Source organism: Thermothelomyces thermophilus, chromosome 1, assembly GCF_000226095.1.
Source record: "Thermothelomyces thermophilus ATCC 42464 chromosome 1, complete sequence".
NCBI classification, from domain to species: Eukaryota; Fungi; Ascomycota; class Sordariomycetes; order Sordariales; family Chaetomiaceae; genus Thermothelomyces; species Thermothelomyces thermophilus.
In genome coordinates, this window is record NC_016472.1 from 1,705,274 (window position 1) to 1,722,676 (window position 17,403).

Below are 17,403 nucleotides of genomic sequence, written 5' to 3' on the forward strand. Positions count from 1 at the left end.
ATCGGCAATCCCATCTGAACCATGCATACGGAGTACGGAGCGCCCCATAGTGTACACTACATTAGTGTACGGATTACTGTAATCCGTACATACAACCTAATGGATGTATGTATGTACTGTACCTTACCTACCTGGTATGTACTGTATAGTATGCCCTCTGCCGAGCCAGGACCTCGGTGTTCTGTATAGATGCACTCTATGTTCATGTGTAGTTCGTTCGCAGTGGCTTTTGCAGCGGTTGAGATGAATAACTCTGATTTCATATTTTGTTTTCTTTTTTCACATTTCACTTGTGTAGATACATAGGTAGATACCTACCAAGCGGTGCCTTGACGGCCTCGGCCGGAAAAGGCACGGTTGGTGAACCAGACTTGGATTCACTGCGTTTAGCGGCTGAGGCGCGGGGGAGCCACACTAGTGTCGCCGCTAAGGATCTCGTCCCATCCATGCGTGCATGGTTGTCATCCCCTCTCTGCCCCTGCTGGGCTGGCTTGCAGGGGGCAGCATTTGTGTGGAGCTGTCAATTTGGTTTACTTCCTTGGTGGCGAGTGCATACACTACACGGAACATACACAAACTCACAGACTGTTCCTCACTTCGTATGTAGGAACCGATGTACATACATGGCTCAATTCATCTCGGTCCATCCAAACCTAGTGTAGGAGGAAAAGCCAATCTCGTACGTAAAATCGTTAGACTCGGCACCTGCTGGTGTAACCCCAGGAGCCCAAGATTTTGAGGCGACTAAGACTGAATGCAAGGAGTTCGCTTAGAGCTGCGAGGCACCGTATGTCCCTTCTGCCATAATCGCTAGTGCAATCTGTATGTATGTATGTACATACATACAGTACCATCCCGTCAGAGTCTCCCCCCACGCGCGGCCAGCGCCGGCATTAGATATATGGATGGTAGTACACTGCAGGCATGATTACGTACTGGCACCAGCCAGCCAGACAGTTTTTCGGAAAGAAATGCCTGAAATCAACCATACCAACGATAAGCTTGACGGCAGCCCAGGTCCAACGTCAGTTTGGGGAAGCCGCATTTGTAGCATGCCCGGGTGAATCGGGCGCGAGGAAGGCGTCCCCCCACGAGCTCACATGGAGTAAGCGCACACCGTGTGTGAAAGAGCTCGGAAAAGTGAGGCGCGCATCTTGGCTTGCGAGCCTAAACTCGGCAAGAAGCCAACCAGTCACAGGGTAAGGTTCGCGGCGGATGAGCCCCAGGAGTACCTGACAGCTTTCAACCAGCCGACAATCGGAGGCCTCGGTCAACGCCGGCCAGCCAAGCAGCAGGTGATGGACATTTCCAGTTTGAAACTCACCGTCATTTCCCATCGGGTTCCCCATTTCCAATCGGGTTCCCTACCTTGGTCTCTGCCCTCACAAGCCACCCTAGACCGTTATGTGAGCACTCCGAAAGCGGTCTAAACAGAAGCAGATCATCTGTGTGTAAAAGTTTTCGTCCCAAGGTTGGGTTTGTCATGGCATATATCAACACTGCCATCGGCCCTTGCTGTTCGAGAGCCGCCATGCAAAGCAGTCCCGCGTCGCCGGCGGGTATTTAGGCAAGTCACTCCTCCCCGATTCAGGCCCCAAATCCCCGCCATTCGGGAAATCCATTCTCATCGGTTAGGTATTTTTTTCTCGGGCCAGCTCGACAGGTAGTTTCCTAGTCCAAAGAAACCCTTCTCTCGCCCGACAGAAGCGTAAGCCCCCGGCATCCCGCGCATCCTAAGCTCGTCCCGGTCGCTCTTCAGAGACTCGGAGCCCACTATCCTTGACTGCACTATCCCCAGTCAGCCTTTGGAGCTCAAGACCTTGAGCACCCACTCACCTCTTCCTCGTTCTGCCCGCTCCTTGGGTTGGGGTGAAGCAATCCGCTCCGCAAGGTTTGCTAAGCCGTAACACATTAGATAGAGGTCAAACGTCCCGAAACGCACACGCACACGCACCCATCCTCCCGCTCCCGCCATCTTCAGCAAAATGCGTACTCCCTCCCGTCGGTCAACCGCGAGCAGCGGCTGGGAAATGATTCCCTCCTTTGAAACCGGATCCTTCACCAAGGGGAGGTCGCCTCAGTTCAACCCCAACAACATGTCCTCCGTTCAAGTTGCCAACGCCTCCGCTGACGGCGCACTGGCCCAGCTCGAGGCAGACCTCAACGGCGCCAATCGCACCGACACCATCGCCGGCTACCGCCCCGATCACAAAGCCCCTTCCAACTCTTCCACCGAGACCCCCGGCACCGACGACACCGCCACGCTCACCGGCCTCCCCGCTCCCCTCGCACCCGCCGTCGCCCCGCTCCCTTCCGAGCCCATTCGTACGCACACGCCGCTGACCAGCTCCAACATGGACCTGCACCAACGCGAGCTAGGGCAGCTCTACACGGGCAACATAAAACAATGGGCCATCAGCGCCGGCATCGGCTCCCGCTTCCAAACAGGGGGCAACGATGACAATAACAACAGCAACAACGATACGATGTCGTCGAGCCTGGAGCACAGCCTCCTGACCGCCCTGACTGCCGGCGGCGGACCCGGCGGCGAGCGCTCCGTCTCGGGAAGCAACATCAGTCAGGGGGGTGACTGGGTAATGGTGGTGCCGCCCTCCAAGACCGACGAGGACGTGGCCGGGGCGGGGATGTGGTCGACCGACATGCCGATGCCGCCGGTGATGGCGACGAGGCGGGCGTCGGTCGCGAGCAGCGACGGCGGCTTCTACTGAGGGAGTGGAAGGGAGTCCTGGGCGGGTTGGAGAGGATCGATGATCGGGGCTCGACGACGGCAGAAGCCCCTTCGGCAGCAGGAAGGGGACTGAGTCTCCGATGGCCAGCCAGTGTGGCCGGCGTGGGGCAGTGTCGTCGTCTTGAAGGTTGCTCGAAGGGTGTGGGTCCTTGGCCAGGAGAGCTGGATCGGGGACGTCCATGAGTGACAGTGGCCAGCAGGTCTGACGAGATGCGGTTGTCAGGTCTCTCTGGTGGAGAGGTCCGGTCCGGTCCTAATGTCTGATGAGGTACACGAGTCGGTCAGAGTTTTCCTCTTTCGTGGGTTGGTCTCACCTTGGATGCTTTTCTTTTACCCCTTCAGTCACCTCATAGCCACTTTGCCCCTTCCCAACGCCCCCCAACCACATCACACCGGTTCTTTTCGTGTTCTTTGCATGTTATGTTCGGCTTGCGTACCCGGTATAGTCGCTTTCTCTTCCGTTGAAGGGTTCTTGATATGCTTCGATAGTGAATTCTTATCAACTTTTTTTTTTTTTTTTTTTTTGATTGGTTTCGTCTACGTCTCCGATTCGGGTAGCAAGCGATTGGTGGAATATCTCGGGTCGGTCTCCCAAGCTTGGATCTTGTCTTTTTCGCTTCACGTCCCTGCACACCAAGAACGCTACCCTGATCTTACCACCCGCTTTCGTCCCCTGGAAAGCTTCCGTGGGACCTGCATGACCATGGATCATTGATTGACTCTTTCTCCAAATCTCCACCCTCCGCATTCCCGGACGTCGGGTGCGGGGGAATGGGGAAAAGAGGATGAGGTTGCATTGGAAATGGGCAGAACTCCAGGTTTCTCCATCAGCTAAGACTGTTTGGAGATACCAGTCCCGTGTTTCCGAGTCCACCATGCGCCAAATTGTCCTGGTAGAAGACGAAGCGATGGAACCGCCCGGCGGGACCCTATTTAGCCTGATTAACACCACGAGCTTCTTCGTCCCGCGTTTCCAGCCTCCGATCGACAACACCAGCGCCATGAGCTACAACGGTTGCAGCGGGTTCCTACCTACTTGGCACATGCTAATGTGCTTCTTCAAGGGCTGGGTATAAATACGCCTTGGCCCGCTGCTCGCGGTAGGGCCGAACTGAGGGAGGAACTTCCGACCGACAGCAGCGTTCGCGATCTTGCTCTGTCGTCAGCATGTCCAACACCTTCGGCCTCCGCCGGCTTCTCAGCCTCGCGCTGGGCGCAAGCTGCATCGCGGTCGCGTCATGTCGAAACCACTGGGTCGACATCTGGGCTTCAATGCCCCAGGAAGTAGAACCGTACAACCTGCCCAATCCCCCTTATGTCAGTACCACCCGCTTGCGACCTCCCCCTGTCATTCTCACCTTGTTTTTGTTCACCCAGGGCGGCCAGACGGGATCCCCTTAATATGCTGACCCTGCCTAGAACGGCACCGATGGCGTGTTCCAGAACACGACGATCCGCACGACCGTCTACGTGACCCAAGACGCGTCGACGATCCGGCTCCAGCTCAGCAACGCCTTTGGCGGCTCCGACCTGCCCATCACGGCGGCCACCATCGCGCTGCCTGCCAACGGCACCGCCGGGTCGCCGGCGATCCGCCCGGGCACCCTCCAGTACCTCACCTTCTCGGGCTCGCGCTCCTTCGCCGTCCCCAACGGCGCCCTGGTCGTCTCGGACCCGATCCACTTCCCCGTCAAGGCGCAGACCAGCGTCACCGTGTCCGTCTACCTGGCCTCGGGCCAGGCCGGCTTCGCCATCACCGGCCACCCGGGCAGCCGCACTACCAGCTGGCTGACCCAGGGCGACCTCGTCTCGGCGGCCGACGTGACCACGCCGACGACGCAGCGCATCGACAAGTGGTTCCTGGTCTCGGCCCTGCAGGCCTGGCTGCCGGCCACCCACGGCTCGCTCGCCATCGTGGGCGACTCCATCACCGACGGGCGGGGCTCCACGACCAACGGCAACGACCGCTGGCCGGACCAGCTGGTGCGCCGGCTGCGGGCGGCGGGCGGGAAGAAGCCGCTCCTGCGCCCGCTCTCGGTCGCCAACATGGCGGCGGGAGGCAACCGCGTCCTGGCCGACTCGCTCGGCCCCAACGCCTTCGGCCGCATCGAGCGCGACGTGCTGGCCCGCTCGGGCGTGCGCTACGCCCTCGTCTACGAGGGCGTCAACGACCTCGGCACCGCAGCCCCGGACCCGGTCAGCCAGGCCGCCGTCGGCGACCGCCTCATCGCCGCCTACGACCAGATGATCACGCGCCTGCACGGCGCCGGCATCCCCGTCTTCGGCGCCACCATCACCCCCATGTGCGGGCCCGGCCAGCCCTACAGCGACCCCGTGCGCGAGGCCCAGCGCCAGCGCGTCAACCGCTGGATCCGCACCAGCGGCCGCTTCGACGCCGTCGTCGACTTTGACCGCGCCGTGCGCGACCCCAAGAACGCCACCATGCTGCGCACCGAGTACGACAGCGGCGACTACCTGCACCTGAACCCTGCCGGATACAAGGCCATGGCCGACGCCGTCGACCTCGACCTGTTTGTCCGCTTCGCCGGCGGCGTGTACTCCATGGTTTAAGAAAAAAATAAAATAAAAAAAAAAGGCTGCTTAGCTTGCTTTGTTTCGTTTGTGGGATGGGGAATGAGAGAGGGGAGGGGAGGGGAGGGGAAGGGAAGGGGAGAGAGAGAGGGCAGGGTTGAGTTTGAGGAAGCTACAGCGGAAAAGGAAGGGAGCGCGGGAGAAAGAAACAATCAAAGAAAAAAAAAACCGAAATAAACATTGGAACGTGGAGATGGCTTATCGTAGATGATTATAGGCTCTGGGTCCCCCCCCCCCCCCGAGAGTCAGTTTTCTTTTTCTTAAACAATAATACCTATCCTACCTTCGATAATATATAACATAATCGGACTGATTACACGTCATCAAACCGACCCTTGCGGAAAAAATATGTCTCGGCATGTAAGCCGTGAGGCGCAGGAATGATCCGAACGCCGAATGAGGCACGACGATGGTTTCGATATGCACATCAAGCGGGCCTGTCATGTTTTGAAGCCCTCCTTCCGGAAAGAGCCGGAACAACCACATTGGCTCAGGGACCGGAGAGGCATAGATACACACAACACAAAACAAGCGACAGATTGGGCGCCAAATCTACAAAAGGCCCTTGCTTCTCTCCCAACGACCAGAGCGAACAACTGCTGCATATTTTGGTATCCACCGTTCTGATGCCCACGGTATTTCCAACACACCCTCTTGAAGAAAAAGAGGGGGGGGGAGGAAACCTAAGATACAAACGATGCTTCTCCTGATCCTGTCCAAACACCAATCCGAGGCCTTCCCAATTCCCCCTCTCACATCCACAGCCGAGCTGTCCCGTCAGCACCGGCGCTGACGCACCACGGCTCGCGCGGGTGCCAATCAATGTCCAGCACACCGAGCTTGTTGACAACCTTGTGTCCTTTGAGCATCTTGACCGGAACAATGGTGGGGTTCTCCAACTGGTCGTTCGGAACCTTGCCGTGGAAGATCTGCAGCGAGCCGTCGTCACTGGCATCGGCGAAGAGCGGAAGTCCGCCCTTGTGGTACCGGACCTGCCGGATGGCCTCGCTGTGGAACCTCATCGTCTTGTACGGCCTGTTGGACAGGTCCAGATCGTGCCAGAGGAGACGCTTGTCGTAACTGCCCACGATCAAATTATCGCCGCCAGAATGGATGTCGAATGACGAGATCCTGAACGGAGTCAGTCAGCAAACAAACTCTACGGCTCGGAAGGGAAGGAAAAAGGGAAAAAAAAAAGAACTTACCACTTGGCTCCGGGCTGGACGACCTTGACCAACTCGAGCTTCTGGAGGTCGTAGCATCGAATTGTCCTCTGTGTGGCCACGAAGAACAGCGGCCTGAGAGGGTGGAAAGCGGCCGTCTGCGCGAGGCCCGAGAGCTTCCGGAAGGGTATTTGCGTGAGGTGTTTTGAGAGCGTGTGGATGGCCACTGAGCTCCGCTGTCCGGCAGGCGAGACGGTAGCGAAATGGTCGCCTCTCCTGTGCCAGCTGATGACCTTGACTGTTGACCTCACGGTGATTCTGATCAGGACGCCCTCATCCTCCAGCTTGGTGCCGGGTCGGGCCCATTTCGCGGGCGGCTCCTTGCCAACCGGGAGAGCCTGCTGCTGTCCGTTTGTGGCATAGCCAAAGCCGGCCGCCAATATGTCTCTGCTGGCTTGGTCGAGAGCAGGAGTGACGCTGGCGTGCGTCGGGACCATCAGGAAGATGTCCTCCCCCGCGGCCGCGGCCAAGATGAAGGCGTCTTTGGTCGGCCTCCATCGGACCGTGTTGACCGGTTCGTCGCTACTGAGCTTGACAGACCATACTTGCCGCCCTGTGAGCAATTCCCAGACCCGGACCGTCCCGTCATCACCTCCAGTTGCCAGCGCAACGCCACTCTGCTTGCTGTTAGCATCGCCAATTTGAATTATCCAGACCAGGAGGAGAACTTACCGGATCAATCGAAACGCTTCGTACCCTACCCTCGTGACCGCGGAAGATGGTTTGGACGACGGTGGGGAACGGCTTCAGCTCGGAGGGAGAGGGCAGCTTAGGAAGAAGCGAGTTGGGGTCGATGTTGAGCCTGTTTTTGCGAACACGGGGGGCCAGATATAGATCCTATATCCGACGTCAGCTCTGTTAAAAGCTCGGCACTTGACGGACCGACGTACCATGCACCGCTCGAACCGTTCCTTAACGAAGTTGTCCCATGCAGGCACTTTGCGTAAGGCAGTGTACTTTTGCGGGAGGTAGTCCTTTTCTCGGTCTTCTGGGTCTGCCTTTTCCCACTCCTCACGCTCCTCCTTGGACCTGGAATAGGCGTCAATGGCTTCGGCTGTGCAGGACATGGATGAGAGTACACATACGGCAGGTATTCTTCTGGTGGATTGTAGCTCAAGTCGTAACCGGGGGGCGGTAGTTTAGGGGCGGGAATGTGCATCGGATTAGGTGGCCGGGGTTCCTCGTTTTGCCAGAGATCGAAGTGTACCTCCTCCTGCTCCTCCTCTTCCCGCTCGCGCTCCTCGGGCGGTTTATATGGAAGGATTCTGCCTTCGCGAATCGCGCGGACCAACTTCATGATCTGCTTGGCTTCGTTCTTCGAAGGGATGAAACGCCGCTTGGGCTCGGGAGCAGCGCTAAGAGCTATTCACAGTCAATTCAGGATGTCACCGGAAGGGATCATGTTGATGTACTGACGCATCTTCTCCTCGATGGAAGTGAAATACTCCACAGTATCGGGGTATGGGTCCTCAAGATCCTCCGGGAGGAGACCCATCTGGACCCGGCGAACAAGCTCCAGCTCTTCATCACTGTCGTGCTCGTCAGAACGGCTCCGGCGAGCATTGTGGACCTCGGGATAACGTACGTGAGGTTGAGCGGATTGCCAGTATCCAGGTCCGTCAAACCTGTCCACCCCTTCGGTACTTCGATACTGTCGAGAAGACTCTGTAGCGCATCGCCAGTCGCTGGTCGCATGATCTTCTTGCCGTTAATGTCGTAGCCAATGTGGGGGTAGCTACATGATAACGGCTTAGTTCTCGTGGCTCCTTGGTTGCCCGTGTGCTGTCGGGTATTCTCACCTATCGTAGAAACTTAGGGGAATGTTTCCTATCGTGTTGACCGGTTCCTTTGCATCCGTGTCGTCCGAATCGTACACGGGGTCGATTTCGCTGTCGAGATTGAGTCAGCATCGAGCTGGGAAGACAGACACGACGCAAGTGAGCAACGTACTCGTAGACATATCGCACCCCTCCATTGGCATCCTTTTCAATCCTGTAGTTCCTTTCCTCTCCTTCCTCCTCCTCCTCCTGTTTTGGTTTCGGGTCAACGCCAGGTTCCGTAATCTCGAGCTCGCCCTGCTGCTTGGCCAGCTTGTCCATCTCCCCGTCGCCGTCGACATCGGAAGGAATGTCATCGCTCAGTAAGTCGTCTTCCTCGCCGTCCTCACTAGCATCAGAGTCCTCGCTCCCGCTTTCGTCATCCTCGTCCTCATCGCCGTCGTCATCGGATGGGATGTACTCTTCTTCATCCTCGCTTTGCGACAAGACACCGTCGAAGAGGCCATTTCCGAGCCCATCATCGGACTCGGAGTCCGACTCCCTCGACTTGCGCTTCTTATCTGCAGCTTTTGACCCCATTGTATAGCCTGCGTATTATATCATGTGTCTGCAAGTGATCCGGAAAGTCAATCGAAAGTTGCTAGGCCCAATCATGGGACACTTTTTTTTTCTGCCGCTTCTAATCACTTTTTGGCGGGCAGCTTGTGTCACCGCCCGCATAGATAATGTCTCGATAAAACAAACGGTGGCACTAAACTGCTTTCGGTAATCGTGCTAAATCGCGAGAGATACCCCACCTTGCATGGTTTGGATGCTCTCGTAGTATTCCGTACGGAGTAGTGTATACAAGTGCCTAGCGTAAAAAAACCCTACCTGACTTTTGCAGCTTGACAAAAACATCTCACGACTTGGAGGTGTAATGAACACCTCTCAGTTGAATATTGAGCAGGCCTCTTAGCAGAGAACTTTTAACGCGGTTACATCTTTGGCCGTGAGAGTTGGGATAAGGATGAGCATGTACCTTGATGGACACGCTAGTAATTTTTCGTAACTTTCATCTGCAATTCGATCTTATACTGATACACACGAAAGCCATATGCTCTGCGAAACCTCCTATAGATGAATCGAAAGTCAGCAACAATAAACAAGTTGTATAATTTACAACAGTGCAATGTTTCAATTCACCAAGTGTGCTATATTGTCCTCCTGTTTCTTGGCGTCTTAGGCGAGAAGTGCTGACGCTTCCCCACTGGTGCAGGGATTCTACCGCCAATGCTTCTGTATCCAAATACTTGGTACGTATTATTCCATAACCATCTTTGACACACGTAATCCCCACTTGACCCCGAACGGCCCATCCTCCGCCCTCCCTCTTGACTAATCCATTGTCCCATCTAGTTAGACCATCCCATCGACATCGTTCTCCAAGTATCAGCACGCTTCTCAAGGACTGGCATAATCCACATCTTGATACCATATCTTCTTCATATCAATAATACAGGAAAACGTAAACGAAAGAAGCGATTACCGACATCCTCTTCTCTCATTGTGGACGAGCCCCTCCGTCCGCAAACAAGATGGACGCGGCTGAGAGGCAAACGTCGGAGCAGCCCAAACGCCGGGCATGCGACGAATGTCGTAAGCATCGCAATAACCCCCTGTTTAGTGACATACGAAAACACCTAACGCCCGCGTTCCCAGGAGGTAGGAAGCTCGCGTGTTCCAAAGAGATCGATGGATGTGCTCGGTGCAAACGCGAGGGCATCAAGTGTGTATACTCGCCCCAGAAGCGCATGGGCCGGCCAAGGAAACATCGTCCAACTGAGGTGGCCGCGCCGCCGACCACAGCTGCGAAGACGACCGAAGCACCACCAGAGAGTGTACATCCCTTCGTCGTTCCAGACTTTCAGTTCGATGGAGCCATCGGCATGGACTTGGACCTCTCCTTCCTCGACATGAGCAACAAGGACATGAACTTTCTCGAGATAGTCGATCCCAACACCCAGTTCCCGCCCCGACCAGCACAAAATAGCTTGGATTCAGGGACAGATTCCTTTGTGAAACAAGCTGAGACTGCCCGCCCCCCCGGTGTCTTCTGGCCCATGAGCGGCAACCTAGGCGATATCAATTTTGACGAGCCACCTCCCGGACCAACCCCCCAACCAGCGCCGGAAATCACGGCCGAGGAAGTTGCGCAGATGCTCTGTGGAGATCTCGAGAGTCTCCCCAGTCTGTCCCCACCATCCGCCACCTCACCGAGCAGCCACGCCTCACCTTCTGAGCCGGATCGCGACATATCGTGTAGCTGTCTCTCGTCGCTCTACCTTGCCCTTGACTCCCTCCGCACCCTCCCCAAGGACGTGCCCGCAGCCATGCGAGTCGCCCGTACCGCAGCAAAAGCAGCTCACGATACCGTCCTCTGCCCCGTATGCGGCGATCCGCCCATTGACCCGCACGCTAAATCTTCAATACAAGCTTTCCAGAGTATCATGATGCTTGGCGCGCTGCTGCCCTCCCTTTCCAACGCGTATATGCGCATTCTGACCATGATCGACGCCGAGGCGGCGGCGGCGGACCGTGAAGGGCGCCAGATCCGCTTCATGCTGAGCAGTTACGGAGGGTTGTGGGGATGGATGGCCAAGATGGACTCATCCAAGTGCAACGTACGGGGGCGTCTCGAAGGTGTCATGCTAGATCCGCTTCTCTGGCGCCTAACAGTGCGCTCCCTGCTCAAGTTAGACGTATACGGCATCAACGACTGTACGCCGGGGGCCGGGGGGGAAGGCGCCCAACAGCCGGGGTTAAAGGATATCATCGCCATGCTAGAGGAGCGGTCCCGCCGGCGGCATGAGCAGCTCGACGCACTGGTAGAGGCAGGCGTCTTGAAGAAAAACCAATGCGGCGTTGGCTACGTTGCGCTCTCGTCAGAGACCGAGAAGCCGACCTGCCTGCGAATCATCGATATCGCCAAACGGTCGATGGATGAACTGGTTATTCCTTGAGCAAGATTGTCTGCAATGTGGGAGTGGATCAAGACAACCCCGGGGGGGGGGGGTGGGGGGGAACAACTCGCGCCCTTTTATCGCCCTCCGGGCTGCTCCTGAGCGGGTGTCGGACACAGCCAGAGAGAAGCAGCATCTTCCGGACCGCTAGATACGGCTGCCCGCAACAGCCTGGACCGGAATACCAAACAATGGGAGCGCACATCAGGAGGTAGAGGCGTAATGTACGATTATGTGGATCGTCCAAGACCTGCAGGCCGCCATGCCGCGCTGTGTCACCTCGCGGCTTTATCGGTTGTGGTAGGTCACCAGGAGAACCCTTCGCTCGGAAAGCAACAATCAATTAACGCCGGCTTGAGGACTTTTAGTATCCGGGATAACTCTCAACTATCACGGTACTCGGTCGAAATAGTGTACTATACAACATTAGGAGAGGCCATGGTACGGACGAGGGACATCTGTTGCTGTGTCTGAAGTGTTTTTCTCGGACCTGAATGGGATACATCACAAACATATATATGTATGCCAAACTCAAAGCGAGACACCAAGAAACACCGTTCAAAACTCCATGACCCCAAGTTCCCGTTACTTATTGGCGCTGTTTGCTTTCTACATCAAAAACATGGGTCACACACCCTGAAGTGATGGGATGATAGTTCCGACCAATGAAACCCTTTTCCACAACTTCAGTCCACTCTTGCCCGGATCCCGAGTCGCCCCAAAGCGTTTGTCCGAGAACCAGTTGCATATTTCGTCTCTTGCGTTTGGCGTATGGCAATTCGGTCAAACCAGCGACCAGTTTGTCCGTGCGAGATGCTTAGTAAACCTTCTTCTTCTCGTCGATGCTGAACTGGCCAGGGCCGCTGTTGACGAGGAGGAGGAGACCGCCGACGATGGAGAGGATCTGGAAGAAGTCGTACTTGGCAAAGTCCTTGTGCGGGTGATGCTCATGAAGCTATGGGAGAAATAAAAGTCAATCAGCGCACCCTATGACGGTAATCGGGTTCCTCTCTCCGGGGAAGCACACTCACCGTCCAGAAGTTGTTGACCAGTACGTTGAAGACGCTCAGAATGACGACCAACAGGGTGGCACTGAACTTGGCCTTGAACCCGACGACCACCATGACGCAGGCCACCAGACCGACAAGCGAGACCAGGACGCGCCAGATGGACCACTGGCCGCTGAAGACAAAGCCGATGAACAGGAAGATGAGCAGGACGCGGCCGGCGAGCTGGAAGTACATCTTGCGGTCCTTCTCCTCGAGCTGGGGCAGGCCGGCGAAGGCCTTGGTCTTGCGCACCCACGAGTCGGAGAGCACCATCAGGAGGCCGCCCATGACGGAGAGGTTGCGCAGGAAGAAGTTGAGATCGAAGATGAGGCCGTAGCCGAGCGCCTGCGTGATGACGACGGCGATCAGCCCGCCCACGGCGTACTCGGAGTGCTTGCGAATGATGACCAGGGTCGAGCACGTCACCATGGCGATCACGTTGAGGATGAGGAACAGGTGCGTCAGGCCGGAGGGGACTGGACAGCGAGGGCGGAACATGTTAGGACAGCTGGCTCGTGTTGAGAGGGGGGCAGTCTGCGGGTCAGGGGCATACTGTGGCGGTAGTCGTGCAGATAGAGCAGCTGGTCAGTCCATTGTGTTATTATTCTGATGGCGTCTTCGATGAAGGTCACAACGATCAGGAAGCGGCCGATGGCGGGCAAGTAGCTGGAAGCGACCCCAATGTTAGCGTTCGGCCGGCAGAACCGGGAGACGGTTGTAAGGGGGGGAAGGGGAGCAGCTCCCGGGATGATACGCACGGCTTGATCGGCTCGCTCACGGTGTCCATCAGGTCCTCGATCTTGCTCGTCTGCTCGCGGATCGCCTCGAGCGGGCTCTGCGCTGACTTGTCGTCGGTCGGCCCGCCGAATGGACTCGGCGCGGCGATGCCGTAGCTACCCGGTCCTCGCATCTGCGCCATTGCTGCTGCTGTCGGCGATTGTGGGAATCGGATGGACGAATTGACGGGGAGGGCAATGAAGAGATGGCAGTCCCGATGGCGCAATTGACCCTAAAAATGGCAAGAGGCAGGGAAAAGAGGAAGCGGAAGGCCAGAGGAGAAGAACACTGGGAGGCCGAGGGGTTTGGCCGGGTCCAGGGATTCCGAAACCGCGGCCGCGACGAGCTGGCTCAAACAAGGAGAGGAAGAGAAGAGTGTGGGAGCAACGGGCCCCAGACAAGCTCGGCAAGCTGGACGAAGAAGTTGAGGATTTCCCCCGCAAGTTCGGTTCGCAAGCGGCGGGGAAGAGAAAAGAGAGATGGCGGGTCGGATTGTTCAGAAATTTGAGGATTGGTGAAGCTCAGACCGACGGTGGTATCTACAACTGTGTCCTTAACCAACGGCAAACCCACATGTGTTGCCTCATCAGGGCGATTGCCGTGGGTGGGTGGGGCAGTAGCTTCGCTAGCCGGTACCGTATCGAGCAGTGCTTTGTTGCTCAAGGAGTGACGTAGCGGCTAGCAGAAATACTTGGCAACTCAGCTGTGGATCCTCCGATGCAAACCTCCGAAGCTCATCCTTACATCGCAGTGAAGAAGGGCCGTGTGTATCAGCTGGACTCCATCCCAACTCTAGAATGGCGTGCGGACGGAGCATCCGAGTCCCCTTCCACCGCGCGGGGACCTTTTTTCCTCAACATTAACCGAACATGACTGGAACGTTTATGTAGCACGAGACATTCACCTACCTGTAAGGTACAGAACGCACCTGCCTGACCTTGACCTGTCTGAGCTTCCTTTGCTAGCAGCAGTGAGTCAGGTACTTCCCTCTCTTGTGTCATTCGGACTTTGGTGGAAACGGCCCAAATGGGCAAAGCCTGCATCATTCTCCGTAGAACAATGACACATCCGCCACTCCACGGCAGAGAACCGGGTTCAGTCAAAATAGAAATTTGCGGGGTTTGGGAGATCTGCCGATGCAGTTCTCCATTTTATTAGCCTACTGTCCACAGGCAGCTGCTTAACTAAACAATAAGTTCCCATTCCTCCGCATCCAAGTCGACTCGGTCCACTCGCAAAATTTCCCGGGACGGCTACATTATCCGCCCGAAACACCTGTCTGTTTTTTTGTACCTTCATTCGTGGCAACCGTATAACGATAGTAGGAAACACCGAGTATTGAAACCAGGCAGCAAGCACCCTATGACCGTTCACTACAACGGGCTTCTCCACACACACTCTCTCGGCTTTGATGCTGCGGATAGATCTCTCCCATTCTCTCCCGACTCTTCTATCAATCTGCCAGGCGGAGTGCCGAATAAATGCCTCCTCCTTTTCCAGCTTTAGGCAACAAAGCCTTTGGCTGAGAGGCAGCCGGACTCGTTACAAATCAACCGCAACATCGTATCGTGACCGCGATCAAGCCTCTAGTGATTGGATGGACCATGGGGTGGGTGGTCTCCGAGATGCACCTTGAGCTCATGCGTGTGCAGAGAGTTGTTAGATGTCTGTTACGCTATCTAGGCGAACAGAAACACGTTGAAAGCATTCCAAATCATGTCCTTGAAGTCGTGACAACCATCACCGTATCGGCTATGCCAAGCAATGCAACGCCGCTTCCATGAATATCTTGGACCCAAGAAGAGAGCCAGGACCGGACGGAGAACCGAGACACCAGTGACAAGGGAGCTGGGAAAATAAAAGCCTTGTGAGACAAGGTCTCCCGCTCATGGGTGCTGGCTAGACTTGTACCCAGGCGGCAGGGGCTTTGTCGGTACCGGAGGCTCCCCGGAGGGCAGCTCGACCGGCGCCGGCTCATGGAGGAAAGGCGTCTTCTGCTCCGCTCTGGGCGACGAATGCGGCGGCCTGAAAATTACATCCGTTCGTTAGTGCGCGTGCCACTCCCTCCCTTGCAGGCCCCAGTGGAGTTAAAAACTTACGGATAAATCCCGCCGGCATAGGCCGGATGTCCATGCGGCGGCTGCCCGACCACGGCAAAGCCATACGGAGGCAGCGTGCCTGCTCCGGGCGGCGGAGGCGACGGTGTCGTCCCGATGTACGGATAGCCGCCGGCGCCAGCATATATCGAGCTCCGCACATCGTGTCCCGAAAAAGTCGAGACGGTCGCCTGCCCGGGACTGTTGGGGTTGTGGCCGAGACCAAGCCCGTCAGCGCCACCGCCGATGGCAGCAGGCCCGTTAGCGTAGTTCGCCTCAACCATGCTCGGCGACCTGGGTCTGGCAGCGCCTGCCGCGCCGTCACCACCGCCGCCACCGCTTCTGGCAGCAGCAGCAGCAGCCGTAGGAGCCAGTATGGACTTGCGATAAGCCTTATCGAATCCACCCCTCCTCCCGCACAGATACAGCAGCGTTGCCCCCAAGATCAACACAGCTGCGCCACCGATAGCAATGCCGGCAATGGCCCCGGCACTCAGTCCACTACCTCCGTCATCCTTGTCGGATCCCGAGTAGGTCGGGGGGCCCTGGCCCGGCGTCGGCGTCGGCACGGGCGTCTCCGAGGGAAACTGCTCACCCGGCATGAGCTGGTACGTCGCATTCTTTGCGTACTCGAGCTGCTTGGCGAGGGTCTGGGTCGCGTTGGGGTTGACGACGCCGATCATGTGGTAGTTGACGCAGGACCCCGGGGCGGCGCAGTAGAAGAAGATGGGCTCCGTGTCGTTGACGCGGACCGAGTAGGAGGGGGGCTGTTGTTCGCCGTTGCAATCCCTCACGGTTAGAAACTATGCTCTTCTGCAGGGGGTTCGCCGGCTTACGTCGTTGGAGATGACCTGCGGCGCAAAGATGCCCGTGTAGAAGCCCGGCTTATTGATGTTGGCGTACTCGTAGGGGATGCATGGCCAGCCGAATGCGGCGCGGGCGACGCGGTCTTAACCCCCCCCCCCCCCCCCAAATCCAGTAATGTCAGCCACCTGTGTGTGTCTCTACGAGAATGGAGGGAGGAGAAAGGATAGCAGTTCACATACGTGGGTTATCACCGGCCGGGTAGAAGGTGAATTCTAAGGTGGAAGAAAGCCGGGAGTAAGTCAAGCCTGGCTAAACAAGCAGAGTATCTGACAACTCAAAACTCACTAATGATGTCGCCAACATTGGCCTTGGCTTCATTAGGGGTAAATACATGGCCATTCTGGGGGTTCATCAATTAGCCTTGGTCGTGAGAGCACATCGGCTTCCATCTTACCGCTCCGACCGCTATGGTGACTGTCGCCGGCCCAGAAGTGTCCGAGGTCTCACTGGGCGTGTTGGAGTCCTCGGTCGGGGTGGGATCATTATTCTGGTCATCTTGGCCAGCAACCACGACTGCCAAAGCAGCGAGCAGGCCGAGTGCGTGTCGGACGAACATGGCCGTGGTGCTGCTGTTCCCTCTTGACCGGATGGACGATGTCGAGTGCAGGAGAGGGAAGCCAACAGGCGCGGAAGAGTAGGAAAACAAAGGCGGTGCGCAGACTTGTCTCTTTCTAGCACACCAAATGCGGGTATTACCGCTCAATGCCGGCTGCCTTGCCCGCAGGAAGCTGTTGGTGGTCTCGACAAGGGGGGTCGAGTGGCTTGTTGGTTGCGAGATGGGCAAGCCCGGTAGAGAAGCGCAGCTTAACCAGTGACCAGCTGTACACCACGGACAACCAACCTTCGAACGGGACTCGGCCGTGGAAGGGTGGGACGCGTTCGTTGCCTGAGTTACATTAAGCTGAGGGGAGCAAACAAGAGGATGCCCAATGGTCCCATCTTGGGGGCATGGGGTGTGCCGATATTTCTATGGTCTAAGTGGCGGCGTCGAACTTCCAGGACAAAGACGCCATGTGTGCACCCTAGACTAGTGTCGGTGAGGGCAGCAGTCCCGGGCTCTCAGTCGAGGTCATCGACAAAGGCTCAGACAAAAAGGCTCGGATAAATGCCGAGCGCGGTGGCTTGCCATCCAGTCTCGCAACAGAAAGAGAGCAGAGCGTCTCGCAGGCAGCGGGGAGCCGTGGAGTGGTAGTGTAACTTGTGGCATGCTTTCCGAGCAACATTGCTTCGTCGACACTGTGTGCGGTGCAACACGTTCTCGAACAGGCCC

General features: G+C 56.9%; 7 protein-coding genes across 7 annotated transcripts; 3 read left to right on the top strand and 4 right to left on the bottom strand.

The window, feature by feature from the left end:
* Positions 1–1,654: 1,654 nt before the first annotated feature.
* MYCTH_2294775 (uncharacterized protein) lies at positions 1,655–3,566 on the top strand. The gene is made up of 3 exons (XM_003658645.1): positions 1,655–1,708; positions 1,920–3,052; positions 3,540–3,566. Exon 2 carries the CDS (start codon positions 2,097–2,099, stop codon positions 2,727–2,729), a length of 633 nt encoding a protein of 210 aa, XP_003658693.1. The 5' UTR covers positions 1,655–1,708; positions 1,920–2,096; the 3' UTR covers positions 2,730–3,052; positions 3,540–3,566.
* MYCTH_2294783 (uncharacterized protein) lies at positions 3,567–5,656 on the top strand. The gene is made up of 2 exons (XM_003658646.1): positions 3,567–4,066; positions 4,169–5,656. Exons 1-2 carry the CDS (start codon positions 3,917–3,919, stop codon positions 5,318–5,320), a joined length of 1,302 nt encoding a protein of 433 aa, XP_003658694.1. The 5' UTR covers positions 3,567–3,916; the 3' UTR covers positions 5,321–5,656.
* Positions 5,657–5,745: 89 nt separating this feature from the next.
* On the bottom strand, positions 5,746–9,011 carry MYCTH_2294784 (uncharacterized protein). The gene is made up of 9 exons (XM_003658647.1): positions 8,515–9,011; positions 8,364–8,453; positions 8,150–8,299; positions 7,981–8,093; positions 7,650–7,926; positions 7,455–7,593; positions 7,237–7,401; positions 6,547–7,181; positions 5,746–6,472 (listed from the first exon to the last, which is right to left on the bottom strand). The coding sequence occupies exons 1-9, from the start codon at positions 8,919–8,921 to the stop codon at positions 6,094–6,096; spliced, it is 2,355 nt and encodes a 784-aa protein (XP_003658695.1). The 5' UTR covers positions 8,922–9,011; the 3' UTR covers positions 5,746–6,093.
* Positions 9,012–9,739: 728 nt separating this feature from the next.
* On the top strand, positions 9,740–11,396 carry MYCTH_2294789 (uncharacterized protein). The gene is made up of 2 exons (XM_003658648.1): positions 9,740–9,980; positions 10,044–11,396. Exons 1-2 carry the CDS (start codon positions 9,920–9,922, stop codon positions 11,342–11,344), a joined length of 1,362 nt encoding a protein of 453 aa, XP_003658696.1. The 5' UTR covers positions 9,740–9,919; the 3' UTR covers positions 11,345–11,396.
* Positions 11,397–11,905: 509 nt separating this feature from the next.
* Positions 11,906–13,379, bottom strand: MYCTH_2294791 (uncharacterized protein). Its single transcript, XM_003658649.1, has 4 exons — positions 13,152–13,379; positions 12,947–13,059; positions 12,376–12,869; positions 11,906–12,299 (listed from the first exon to the last, which is right to left on the bottom strand). Exons 1-4 carry the CDS (start codon positions 13,310–13,312, stop codon positions 12,162–12,164), a joined length of 906 nt encoding a protein of 301 aa, XP_003658697.1. The 5' UTR covers positions 13,313–13,379; the 3' UTR covers positions 11,906–12,161.
* Positions 13,380–15,056: 1,677 nt separating this feature from the next.
* Positions 15,057–15,868, bottom strand: MYCTH_2114377 (uncharacterized protein; the record flags this gene model as incomplete). Its single annotated transcript, XM_003658650.1, has 2 exons — positions 15,057–15,195; positions 15,270–15,868. 2 exons carry the CDS (start codon positions 15,866–15,868, stop codon positions 15,057–15,059), a joined length of 738 nt encoding a protein of 245 aa, XP_003658698.1.
* Positions 15,869–16,378: 510 nt separating this feature from the next.
* On the bottom strand, positions 16,379–16,705 carry MYCTH_2294793 (uncharacterized protein). Its single transcript, XM_003658651.1, has 2 exons — positions 16,528–16,705; positions 16,379–16,473 (listed from the first exon to the last, which is right to left on the bottom strand). The coding sequence occupies exons 1-2, from the start codon at positions 16,687–16,689 to the stop codon at positions 16,408–16,410; spliced, it is 228 nt and encodes a 75-aa protein (XP_003658699.1). The 5' UTR covers positions 16,690–16,705; the 3' UTR covers positions 16,379–16,407.
* Between the last annotated feature and the right edge of the window lie 698 nt (positions 16,706–17,403).

Bases quoted from the DNA above. Each gene is read 5' to 3' on its own strand.
- MYCTH_2294789 (XM_003658648.1), top strand. From the start codon at position 9,920: ATGGACGCGGCTGAGAGGCAAACGTCGGAGCAGCCCAAACGCCGGGCA. The intron at 9,981-10,043 runs GTAAGCATCGCA...CCGCGTTCCCAG, and splicing joins CCGGGCATGCGACGAATGTC to GAGGTAGGAAGCTCGCGTGT.
- MYCTH_2294783 (XM_003658646.1), top strand. From the start codon at position 3,917: ATGTCCAACACCTTCGGCCTCCGCCGGCTTCTCAGCCTCGCGCTGGGC. The intron at 4,067-4,168 runs GTCAGTACCACC...GACCCTGCCTAG, and splicing joins ACCTGCCCAATCCCCCTTAT to AACGGCACCGATGGCGTGTT.
- MYCTH_2294784 (XM_003658647.1), bottom strand. From the start codon at position 8,921: ATGGGGTCAAAAGCTGCAGATAAGAAGCGCAAGTCGAGGGAGTCGGAC. The intron at 8,094-8,149 runs GTACGTTATCCC...CGAGCACGACAG, and splicing joins GGCAATCCGCTCAACCTCAC to TGATGAAGAGCTGGAGCTTG. The intron at 7,594-7,649 runs GTATGTGTACTC...CGCCTATTCCAG, and splicing joins CCACCAGAAGAATACCTGCC to GTCCAAGGAGGAGCGTGAGG.
- MYCTH_2294791 (XM_003658649.1), bottom strand. From the start codon at position 13,312: ATGGCGCAGATGCGAGGACCGGGTAGCTACGGCATCGCCGCGCCGAGT. The intron at 13,060-13,151 runs GTGCGTATCATC...GGTCGCTTCCAG, and splicing joins GTGAGCGAGCCGATCAAGCC to CTACTTGCCCGCCATCGGCC. The intron at 12,300-12,375 runs GTGAGTGTGCTT...TTTCTCCCATAG, and splicing joins TGGTCAACAACTTCTGGACG to CTTCATGAGCATCACCCGCA.
- MYCTH_2294775 (XM_003658645.1), top strand. From the start codon at position 2,097: ATGTCCTCCGTTCAAGTTGCCAACGCCTCCGCTGACGGCGCACTGGCC.
- MYCTH_2294793 (XM_003658651.1), bottom strand. From the start codon at position 16,689: ATGTTCGTCCGACACGCACTCGGCCTGCTCGCTGCTTTGGCAGTCGTG. The intron at 16,474-16,527 runs GTAAGATGGAAG...ATGAACCCCCAG, and splicing joins TCACCATAGCGGTCGGAGCG to AATGGCCATGTATTTACCCC.